This window comes from Camelina sativa, chromosome 12, assembly GCF_000633955.1.
Source record: "Camelina sativa cultivar DH55 chromosome 12, Cs, whole genome shotgun sequence".
Lineage (NCBI taxonomy): Eukaryota > Viridiplantae > Streptophyta > Magnoliopsida > Brassicales > Brassicaceae > Camelina > Camelina sativa.
Window position 1 is genome coordinate 19,123,938 of NC_025696.1, and position 12,120 is coordinate 19,136,057.

Consider the following 12,120-nt stretch of genomic DNA (forward strand, 5'->3'; position numbering starts at 1 on the left):
TATTTATACGATCTCTTTCTACTAACCTATCTTCCAATACGTGATAACTGATAACTAATTTACTATGAACTATGAACCCTAATGGACGTTAGTCTTGAAATTAGTTGGAACCTTGGTTTGAAATCTAATTTTGGTGGACGTAAGAATTAATTGTTTTGTTTGGCATATATAAGGGCTTTGTATACCAAACGTGAATTGATTGCTATATAGAAGATCACATGGTCAAATGAAATCTGTTGTGGTCACCGGAGAGACCACAAGAGATTTGCATATCATATTAAAACAACACGTATATGTTCATGAAAATGGCTTATCATTATAACCCGGACCATCTCATAAATCTCGTCCTACCAATCATTCACTAATTTGTTTGGACCTGTCTCGTCTTGTCTAGTCTTGCCTTATCAATACTATACTGAACATTTATTTATTTGTACTAAATTTACGAGTGGTATGTTATATGTCTTATCATGTCATCTTATTTTATATTATTCGTCACTATTAAGAACATGAAAAGGATGGATTTTTCTGACCATTCCTTCATTTTTGTAGTTCATAGGCAGTTTCTCGAATTTTAGCCACTAGCTAGTACCTCGTGCCTCGTGGATTGTTTTTGCTGCTAACGCCATTTTAAGTGGTCTAACGTTTTCGTTTAAGCAGATAGAACTTAGGAACTATGCGTAATGCGTTCACAAAGATATGCTAGGTTCTATGGGTTCAGTCTCCATCGAGAAAGCTTAACATTATTTGTAAACTCCTGTTACAAACGATTGTCTATGAGATCTGGAAGGAGAGGAACTTCCGTATTCACAATTCATCTTCCAATTCTTCAACTGCTATCATGAGGAAAATCAGGCAAACGATCCGAGGGAAGCTTTTCTCTCTTGATTCTCAACCCACCGGAAATCCTACAGTCCATATCAGACTAGAGGATTCTTTTTGCACGTGGTTCCGCTTTATTCAAGTTTCAAGTCCACCACCTTGAGCTTGCAATTTGAAGGGAACGCTCTTTTGGAAACATATATCTATATAAACTCTCAGCTGTTGTACTCTCATATATGCTCTCCTTTTCATTCCCATTATGTATTCTTCTAGTGAATTCAAAATGGTATCGATGTAAAAGTTTCAAAGAAAAAAAACAAAAAAAAAAGATATGCTAGGTTTTCATGAATTTGGACTCCCCATATATGCATTTGTGTCTTGTGGTAAACCATTGATAACATTTTCTAGGTGTGCCTAAGGATCCAAGAATATATGTGTTTTCTCGGTCTTATACTTATATATGCCTCTCATTTATTTGTCTAACGCATAGCAATTTTGTAGAACCTCATGGCGCCGATTGATGCTGAAGATCAGTTCGAATTATTATGTTTAGTTGCATGAAAATGGTTTGATTTGTATTTTGAACCTTGGCTAATCTTGTCAGTTGGTTTCCAAATTCCACGTGGCAAACAAAACTGTCGAATATAATGGTGCACATACGTAAACACTTGAGCAATTCTTTTTCCGAGATAAATTATATATTGAAAAACAGAAAACAGCAGAATCATGCCTAAACCTTGTACATATGTATGTGTTTCCTTTTCTAATTATTAGTTAGATAGAATCATTATTATAGGGTTTTTTCAAACAAAATTTGTAATACTAACTTCAAAATTATTTTGAAGTAATTGTTTTTATTTCTTATTTTTTATTTTATTTTTATAACTCCATGACATCCATCCTTTTACTTTTTAGTGTATGCATGCTACTAAAACTTATAAATTTTTTTTTTGGACAAACAAACTAAATTATTTAAGTTGCTTATTCTATATAAAAAGATCTATGATATATGATTTTTAAAGAAATTCTGGAAAAAAGATGCTAACTTCTATTTTGTTTTTAAAAACTACCAAAATATCACAAATTCTAAATTATACCATATAGCGAATTTTTATATAAATAAACCTTCAACCAACTAAACCAAACAATGTACTGTATATTTTTTTTTGTCAACCAAACAATAAAACTAGAAGATAACTCCAAGATTGGTTGTTCAAACCGGAAGATAATAGTTTACAAAAGATAATTCTGAAACTAAAAATCTCAAAAAACGAGCAAGATAATGTGCCCTCACATTTGACGTATGTGAAATCCTGGTAAAAGTGAAAGAAGAGAGAAATGATCTGATGAAGGACGTACGTGGAATCCTGGTAAAAGTGAAGGAGGGGAGAAATGATCTGATGAAGCTGAAATCATCTTGCAATGTATTGTATATTATAGAGGGGACTTTAGGTGTAGATATTTTCTGGTGTCCTAGGGGGATTTATAAATGTATAAACAAAATATTTTAAATATTTCGTTTCGATTTTTGGATAATGTGTGGGTAATATTTTTGTATACATACATCCCAAATTCCGCACCTTTACCCTTTTTGGAACTAAAAGCATAGATGAGTCACACAAATATTTTGTAAGAATTACATTTGCTTAGACATAAGTAAAACAATAAAAGGATAACATTTGTACAGTACGCTATATCAACTAAATGCGATATACATGCCAACTACCACAAGAACATATATAAGTGGCTAAAAGTCAAGCGGAAGCCTACCACACTGAAAAATAGATCCACGTCATCATATTATATCCACTTCAGTAGTATCCACAAACTACAGAAGTTCACCATATATACAGCTTCGAGTTTTTAGAATTTGAAATAGATAAGATTCAAAAGACAAAACCCAATTCATATATGCATGGAGACAATTAATCGTACGCATTTACTAATCAATTAAGAAGAAAACAAAAGTATTTGATGAGGATCATTAATTCGAGGGACAAGTGCATATGTTGTTGCATCTATTGAAAGGTGTTTATGCAGAGAGGGATTTGTGGTTGGGAAGATGGCCAACGAATAAGATGCTCCAAGAGAGAGAGAAAAAAAAAACTAACGAAACGTTTTTAGAAATCTAAAAAGAAAACAATAAAATAAAAGAGAAAATGAATGGTGGGAGTGATAGATACACTGGGTTCATATGGGGGACTGAGAGAAGTTGACAAGGCAAAAACATAGCCTTTGAGGGTTTGGTATGTTTATTTCTTCCCCAATTGGATGTGACTTGTCTCACTATCTTCACCGGATCCAGTTCAATAGTTCTTTGACAATGCGAGATGTGTTTTCTTGTGGATATAGGTCGGAGATCGAGTTACCAGTCAAGGACTATATACTATTAGTGTTTTTTGGTCATACTCCATGCATTAAATGACATAAATTCCGACCTAGGGCATCTTTAAAGGGATAACACTTTTTAGTGTTCTTAGGTTAAATATATTAGGAAAATAATCTAAGATCACTTGTTAAGAACTTTTGGTAAAAATTTAGTTATAGGGAGAACATGGTTAAGATCATTAGATTTAATAATAAAATATTCTTAAACATATTAAAATTATAAAATCTAATAAATTTAGTATATAATATTACAATAAAACTTATTACAATTATAACATTTAAATTTCAAACTTATAAAACATACAATAAAATTCATAATACAATACCAAATATTAATGAAACAACAAAACATTGTAAATAAACTTATCGCCATAGATGGACTCTCCACCTCGCCCATCGCCTCGTGTAAAATCTCCACCCTGAATCATGAAGCCAGGAATGATCCTATGGAAGATGCTTCCTTTGAAATAAAGAGATTTCCCCATGTTTCCAACTCCTTTCTCTCCTGCACCGGGAGGATAAACATCAAACCAAATTAAAGAGTCTCTTGGCTCAGAACTCAGAAGAAGGCATGATTGAAAAACTTAAGGCCAGGAGTTTTAAAGGGGAAACAAAAGGTTACTTGGCTACCCGTGCAAAGTGCTCGAAAATTCTCTGCGAAAGAAACCAGGGATTCAGTAAGTAAGAAACAACTCAGGGACAAGTAGACAAGACAATGTGAAGGGTTTGGTCAATCTATATTAAAAAAAAATTACCTGCAGTTTTAGGAACTATCTTCCCAAACAGACCGATGAGAATGCGCCCTGTACATGACAAGATCCAAATATTACTAATAAACTCTATTTGCATGAGCTGCAGAAAGTTTCTAAAGCTACAAACCAACAGTTACAGTACCACCGTAAGCTACATCACTATCTAATTCTAAGACTAATACTTTCATGTTACACAATGCATCCACTTATATGATCAAGCAACCGAGCTAATTCCGGAAGTTGAAACATCCTCAATCAACTATTTGCATCAAAAACAACCAAATAGACCCAAATTCACATATAAAAATCAAACCTTAAAAATTCAAACTCCAAATTAAAATAGAAAAAGATGGGAACTTGTTTACCTGCTGGTGAACCATTGATCTGAATGTCAAAGTAAACTTTGTGAGTTACTCCTTCTAAATCCTCTCCCACCTCAAAAATCTCAAAAACCCCAAATTAGAAAAACCTGAATCTAACCTTTACAGACCAAACAAGGTTCTGAACCTCACCTGATTAATCTTAGCATCAACAATCTGCTCACTGACATTAGGATCCGCAACATCAGTTAATTTTTATCTAAGAAGCCAAAATTGAAACATTGAAGCCACAAACGTAAGTCATCCATAGTTACCCAGATCAAGAAACTACTAAAAAGAAGAATATCAAATTAACCTGAATGAGAGCAAGTGTGACGAACAGGACGAGGATCCATAAGAGAGTGAGGGATACCAATTTAGTCGCCGTAATCGCCATAATACGTACGAATCAAAGTAGGTTCGTGCTTCTTAGTTTTGGATTTGAGTCCAATGAATCTGCAGCAACCCCATTAAAGGCTTTTCGCCGGAGACAGACGAGACAGCGGCGACGGTTACGAAGAGATCGGCACAAAAATCGCTCTTTGTTCACTCTGGAAATGTAAACCATAGCTCGATGAAACCAAAGAAAAGAAACGAAATAAAACTCTCGACCCCCAAATATTTCTTCCCAATACCGCGACACGTGACAGAAGAACACCCTCAACAACAGTTCCGAAATAAGAACATGTTTTCTGATCTAAGCCCAATTTCAGATTATTTTGATTAAATTTAAGCCCAAGATCACCCATAAAGATGTCCCTATAAAGATGGCCTAACGATTTCAAATGTTAGTATCGTTTTGGTAATTAGATTGTTCTGGTTAGCAAAAGAAAAAAAAAAAGAAGAAGGGAAAGACAAAAGCAATATATATATGTCTTTGTTGAATTGTCTCATCAATTTAACAGTAATTAAATTAGTTCCATTTTTTTGAAAAGCTCATAGCCTAGTGTTTGACAAAAAGTTTATTAAATTTTTCTGTAAATCGAAAAACAACAAATTACACAAATTGTACCAGAGATCTCCAATGTAGTTTAACTTATTCGATGTGGTCTTAAGTATTAATGCTAAACTGAAATATGGTGCATGATTTTTCTAGTGATGACACAATTAATTGATGGATCCAAAACACATATAACTGATGTTACTGACAAAAAAAAAAGAAGAAGTATATATAATCAGATTTAATCTGACCATAGCATTAAATCTGATCATAATCCAAATTATATTTTTACACCGATAATGTTAAATTGACATGACCTTGATTTATTAATACTTAGTTATATGTTTACTTTTAATATTGTCTACAGATTGGAATATCAATTTTTGCTGGATATTGTTTAAGCAAAGTATCCATTATTGGGTTATTAAAAAGGTTAGGTTAGGTATCGTTGAGAGTTTTATATATAAGGTAATCTGAAGACAAAAGTAATCATCATTTTATCTCCAAAATAATAATCATCCCCTGATGACCACAAAACAATGGGTGTGGTCTAGTTATAGTATTTGAGGTCGCCAGTATAATCCATGTGCACTTTAATTTTATATAAGTTGTAAACGGCTCATTATATTTTTTATTTATTCTTATTCTCCTTTTTGGTATCTAATGATTAACTTAGATTCAATGATATGGTATATGACTATAATACGTCTAAACTAAGAAAAAAGTAAATTAAGCATGCAAATAAATATAGTTACTAACCCGCCCTTTCCGTCGGATATATTATACGTTCATGTGGGTTATACTTGAACCACATGATTGGAAGGTTCGGCAAACAAGTTTATTTTAAAATTAACTACGCACTTTAATAATGATTTAATCGACAACTGAACAAGCATATTTTTCCCAAAATTGCCTCATCATTTCACGGACAATAAGGAGGATGTTGAGAGGAGATGGTCCAAATTGAAGTTAAATATTTACAAAGATTGTTTTCATCATTAATTATTTGTTATACTACTTAATTTATTAGGATTAAACTAGTTGGTCATAACTCTTTAACGGATGCTGACTTCGAAAGTATAGGAATTAATATGAACGCCATTGAGGACCAAATACGACTAACCATATTATAATGTTGACCAAATACAATTAATGGAATTTTTACCACCCAATATTACTTGCTGTATACAATTATACATGTGATGTGATACGTGAACAGTTGACCAATGGAGGCAACGTTTAACAAATTGGTAGGCAATTAAAGAAAAGAAAAAGCATTAATCATAGAAGTGAATACAGACATTAATAGACATGTTGATAGAAGTACACATGTTTTTTAGAACCTAAATATTTATTTCACGAATCTTTGAGATTGATAAATTTACGTCAAATATTTTTTTCTGTTACGTATATAGATATATATCTAACTATATACATATATTTCTCTCATACATATTTATGTATATTATGATAAAACGACGAGTCTAAACTAATTTATAGAATTTTGAAAAAATAAATATATCTGTTTATAAAAAAAATTGAAATATATATGAAAATTATATTGTGTACTGTAATTAATTTAGCAAGATTAAACCTGTATTATTCGAGTTCATTAAATCAACTAATCCCATGTAATAAAAGTTAGCTATTAATTAAATTTTATCGATTAAAAGATATTATTAGAAGAAAAAAAAAAGAATGTGTTATCCCATTATATTCACACTTACAAACTATAGTGATATCAATCATTTTTAATGTCAGACTTGTTATACGTCAGTTTATACAATTCAGTTATCTAAGAAAAACAGAGTCATCTTAGTCGAAAGGTCATGGATAAGTGTAACTGTAAACACGAAATATAATAAGAAACTAGATATTCACCCGCAGTACACCGCGAGACTATATATTTTTGTTTAGAAATATAAAATAAAATTTCTTTATTCTATTAACTATATATGTATATAATATATTTTGTATTTTATAATCTATAGTTTTACATCAATACATTATGTAGTGTATAATTTCCATTATCTACATGTAGTGATTTATTATATACATAATATATTCTACATGTAGTGGATATCTTTATTATTCATTAAATTTAATTTAGTCAACAAATATACCTTTTTGTGATTTTTCTTTTTCATTTACAATGTAGAGATAATAGTATTACATAATATATTCTATTTTTATAATTATATGAGTTATAATTTGACTTTGTAATTTTGGCTGTTTTATCTCTATATCATTTAACACTTTTGTATTTATAGTTGTGCAAGTCGATTAAAATGGTGGAGTGTTTTTTGTAAAGTTTGATTTATATCCATTGTTTCTTATTAGTAGGGATCAAAAATCTATATATTAATATATTAGCTACTGAAAAACACTTCGGTGAAGAAGTAAATTTTTTTTTAACAATTTGTGTCAGTTCGGTCCCCAATTTTTTTGAAAAATTAAAGTTATTATCAATAGTTTAATCATTTGATTTTCAAACACATGAAAATACGTTATTATCAACATTTTTTTAGAGAATGAATTAATTAAATATTAAATATTTAATGGTAATGGGTGTTGGTCCAATACTTTTGGAAATATGAATAGGAGAAATTCTTCTTAAGTTAGATTCCAAGTTTGATATTATTAAAACAAAAAAAAATTGTAAAATTATTATTAATGACATGATTATAAATAAGTTCTAACTCTAGGATTTATTTCATAAATGTTTCCAAAATGTATATATAGATAGTTCCTTCTTGATAAATCATTTTTGTAAGATGACTAATAAATGAGAAACAGTTCCTTATCAAGAAGGTCACAATTTTAATGAGAATAAAATACAATTGAAGGAACTATTTCTCATTAAAATTAGTTAAACTAAATAAAAAATAAAAAATGATTTATCAAGAAGGAGAATTCATACAAATGTAAATATCTAATTAATATATACATGAGTCTATTAGATATTTTGTTGAATATCTAGATGAGTTCTTCAGAGTCAGAGGTTATATATATCTGACTTCTTACAAAACAGGATATACATATTTGTTTTTAGTTGCTTAATTTGGATCGGACAAAAAGAAAATTGTTCCTTCTTGATAAATCATTTTTTAATTTTTTATTTAGTTTAACTAATTTAATGAGAAATAGTTCCTTCAATTGTATTTTATTCTCTATTGTTACAATCACATTGTATATAATATATGCAGATGTTAATATGTGTAAAGAATTGGGTATATGTAGTAGATGCCACAAGAATCAAAACTAATTAAGAAACTACCACAAATGTACAGTGTATTTCTCTCTCTCCATTTACAATTACTTTTATACCCATTACATATATTACAAGTTATTCGTTTAAATATCATGTTATTTTTTTTAAGAACGAAATTATATATCGGTTTGGGTTCATAAATAAAATGGTTAAGGTTTAAATTTTACAATTAGAACGAAAATATATGTCGGTTTGGGTTCATAAATAAAATAGTTAGGGTTTAGATTTTACAATTAGAACAAAAATATATGTCGGTTTGGGTTCACAAATGAAATGGTTAGGGTTTATACGTCGGTTTGGGTTCACAAATGAGATGGTTAGGGTTTCGATTTTACAATTAAAACGAAAATATATGTCGGTTTGGGTTCACAAATGAAATGGTTAGGGTTTATATTTTAAAATTAAAATGAAATGACATGCTATTTTAAAAAATATCACCAACTCTTTGACTTTTTAATTTTACACTAAAATTAAAAAGGGTGATTTTGTCTTTTTACACCCAAAAAAACGTGGGCCCTATGGTATTTTCCTAATAAAAAAAGTTGCTGTGGTATTCTCTTAAATACTTTTCAAAACTGTGGTATTTAGTTAATTAACCCTAAAGAATTCATATTATAGCATATTTTTCCTTTAAATATTTATATACATATATATATATATATTGTTGAATATACAGAAACATGAATTGATACTTATTTGTTGACACCCCAACTGTCACCATCTATGGTTTCCATTTTCATCTGACAATCAATATGCTATGTCAAAAAAAAAAAAAAAAAAAAACTTATTTACAAGTTTACAACCCATAAAAATCATCACCACGACATATATTATTGTCTATTTGTCTTCGACGTGAACCAGTTTTCAATAGGTCGTCTTTTATCATTCCATTACACTACGCTTAGCTCTGGCGCAATAATCATCTATCACCTATTTATTCGTAATTTAGACTTTTCAGGTTTTTTTGACAAGAAATGGTGAGATTTACTAAAACCTACTATAATAACATCTAGGAGAAGGCCACGTGTTGGGAATCCTCATATCAAGAAAATGTTGGGTTTTTATATGCACATAAAATACGCAATACACCACTCCTCTCTATTGTTATTGTTCTTTGTTTTTATTCCAACTAAATGATTGCTTACAGAAAGTCAGAGTAATTAATCTCGGGTTAACGCAGATTGTTTTTTACCGCCGATAGGCTATAGTCTCTCTCACTTCCTTATATCATCGACTCTTCTCTCATTCCCCTTTTCTTGTTCCCCTCTTATCAAACTTCACCTCCAACAAGAAAATAGAGAGAGAGAAAGAGATAACGAGAGAAAGAAACAAAAACAAAGAAAGAGAGAAGAAATGAACCTTAAGGAAACGGAGCTCTGCCTTGGGCTCCCCGGAGGCACTGAAACCGTGGCCAAGTCGGGTGTTGGAAATAAGAGAGGCTTCTCTGAGACCGTTGATCTCAAACTCAATCTTCAATCTAACAAACAAGGACATGGGGATCTCAATGTTGCTGGATCTATTAAAGAGAAGACTCTCCTCAAAGACCCTTCTAAGCCTCCTGCTAAGTAAGTTCTGTTAAGACATTTACAAGATTTCTCAAAAGAAGACTAAAAGTACTTTTTAACGACATCTGTGCATACATGATAACATTATTGGGTCTATGTTTGTTATATTGTATGTAGAGCACAAGTGGTGGGTTGGCCACCTGTGAGGAACTACCGTAAAAATGTTATGGCTAATCAGAAGAACGGCGAAACGGATGAGGCAATGAGCAGTGCTGGAGGAACCGTAGCCTTTGTGAAGGTTTCCATGGATGGAGCTCCTTATCTTCGGAAGGTTGACCTTAAGATGTACAACAGCTACAAGGATCTCTCTGATGCCTTGGCCAAAATGTTCAGCTCCTTTACCATGGGTACGCATTTACAAACATAGGTCTTAGATTATTATATTTTTTGCTTTTGCGTTTACGATGTACGTCTATATAATATTTTACCATCTTACATACACACACAAATTGTTAGTTTCAAACGGAAATTAAACGTTTACATGACGTTTTAGCGTTTACACTTTGTAAAATAGTTTACAAAAAAAAAAATTTGATAAAGAATTTGATTTTAAGTTTTTCTAAAACCTAAATTTACATGTAAACTCAAAATATTTAAATACAAACAGTTGAAGTCAATACTCTTGATTTTTTTTTTTTTTCTGTCGGCAGTGAGGTCGTACTATTTATTTGCTATTAAACTAATATGATAAACTTTTGGATATGGATTAATTAAAGAGAGTTATGGAGCACAAGGGATGATAGATTTCATGAACGAGAGTAAAGTGATGGATCTGTTGAACAGCTCTGAGTATGTTCCAAGCTACGAGGACAAAGATGGTGACTGGATGCTCGTTGGTGATGTCCCCTGGCCGTGAGTTTCCTTTATCCTCTTGCTTTCAATAGTTGCCTTACTCTTTATAATTATTTTCCATCCAAAATATAAGAAGTATTCTCTAACGTAACTTGATAAGACCATTATTATTGATATTAATCATTAGAAAATACCAAAGGACAATCAAAATCCATGTGTTATAAATACGCACAAGTTGGCATGGGACAGAACTGAAAGAAGATGTTTAAATTTTATATGTTAGCTCATTTGTAGCTGGCACATCAATTTCTTTTCACTATTGTAATTATATATTGCTTTCAATAGATTTCTATTTTTAGCCACCAACCCATATTATCGATTTCAGGATGTTTGTAGAGTCGTGCAAACGTTTGCGCATTATGAAAGGATCCGAAGCAATTGGCCTTGGTACGGTTTGTTCATTGTTCGTTTCTTTGAGTGTCATATATATTTTTCCTTAAAAAATCATAAATCCAATATATGGTTCTTGCTTTTGTTTTACCCAATTGGGTTTCAGCTCCAAGAGCAATGGAGAAGTGCAAGAACAGATCCTGAACAAAAAAAAAAGAAAGAGGACAATAATGGATTCTTGATTTTTTTATATTTTGTATTGTTGTGATCATATGTGTTTGTAATTTTTAATATTAAGGAGTATATAGGGAAATAGAATTGCTTACGAAAAAGAAGTCACAAATTGGTATTTGATCAGAAGTCAAAAGTTTAAATATGTATGTGTTTATGTTTCATCTCTTAAGTTGAAATCATATCAGTTTAAGAAAATTCAGTTTGATCGGTGGAAGCAATCGTATCGGACACCGATCGGCCTAGACTATCATATCGATGTGGGGGGAGAAGGAGATAGAAACAAAGCGGTAAAACAGTTATTTGTAGTAGTTATAAATTTTTTTATTAAAAGTATTTGGATATTTAATCATATTTTGTTTCAAAAGATTTTTTTCTTATTTCATTTTTTTCTTTTGGTTGTTTTCTATCAACTAAAACAAAAACAGAAAAGAAAAAATACTTTGAATTCCTTTATCACTAGTAAATTGGAAAAACAAGGAAAACATAATATGTTATAATTTTTTTTTTAATGGTGAAACTTAGGATCCACATCGTAACACAATTTACTCTTTTATTCTCTAATTATGTTGGAAGAATTTATTAAATTCAGGACCCATGAAGGCAGTAG

General features: G+C 31.0%; 2 protein-coding genes across 2 annotated transcripts; one reads left to right on the forward strand and one right to left on the reverse strand.

The window, feature by feature from the left end:
- Positions 3,512-4,718, reverse strand: LOC104732188 (peptidyl-prolyl cis-trans isomerase CYP21-2-like). The gene is made up of 6 exons (XM_019233607.1): positions 4,638-4,718; positions 4,475-4,537; positions 4,328-4,397; positions 3,966-4,013; positions 3,841-3,864; positions 3,512-3,715 (listed from the first exon to the last, which is right to left on the reverse strand). The coding sequence occupies exons 1-6, from the start codon at positions 4,716-4,718 to the stop codon at positions 3,543-3,545; spliced, it is 459 nt and encodes a 152-aa protein (XP_019089152.1). The 3' UTR covers positions 3,512-3,542.
- Positions 9,690-11,708, forward strand: LOC104732189 (auxin-responsive protein IAA14-like). The gene is made up of 5 exons (XM_010451724.2): positions 9,690-10,097; positions 10,215-10,444; positions 10,814-10,949; positions 11,275-11,336; positions 11,446-11,708. The coding sequence occupies exons 1-5, from the start codon at positions 9,886-9,888 to the stop codon at positions 11,481-11,483; spliced, it is 678 nt and encodes a 225-aa protein (XP_010450026.1). The 5' UTR covers positions 9,690-9,885; the 3' UTR covers positions 11,484-11,708.

Bases quoted from the DNA above. Each gene is read 5' to 3' on its own strand.
- LOC104732188 (XM_019233607.1), bottom strand. From the start codon at position 4,718: ATGGCGATTACGGCGACTAAATTGGTATCCCTCACTCTCTTATGGATC. The intron at 4,014-4,327 runs GTAAACAAGTTC...TGTCATGTACAG, and splicing joins GATCAATGGTTCACCAGCAG to GGCGCATTCTCATCGGTCTG. The intron at 3,865-3,965 runs GTAATTTTTTTT...TTTCTTTCGCAG, and splicing joins GATAGTTCCTAAAACTGCAG to AGAATTTTCGAGCACTTTGC.
- LOC104732189 (XM_010451724.2), top strand. From the start codon at position 9,886: ATGAACCTTAAGGAAACGGAGCTCTGCCTTGGGCTCCCCGGAGGCACT. The intron at 10,445-10,813 runs GTACGCATTTAC...GATTAATTAAAG, and splicing joins GTTCAGCTCCTTTACCATGG to AGAGTTATGGAGCACAAGGG. The intron at 11,337-11,445 runs GTACGGTTTGTT...ATTGGGTTTCAG, and splicing joins ATCCGAAGCAATTGGCCTTG to CTCCAAGAGCAATGGAGAAG.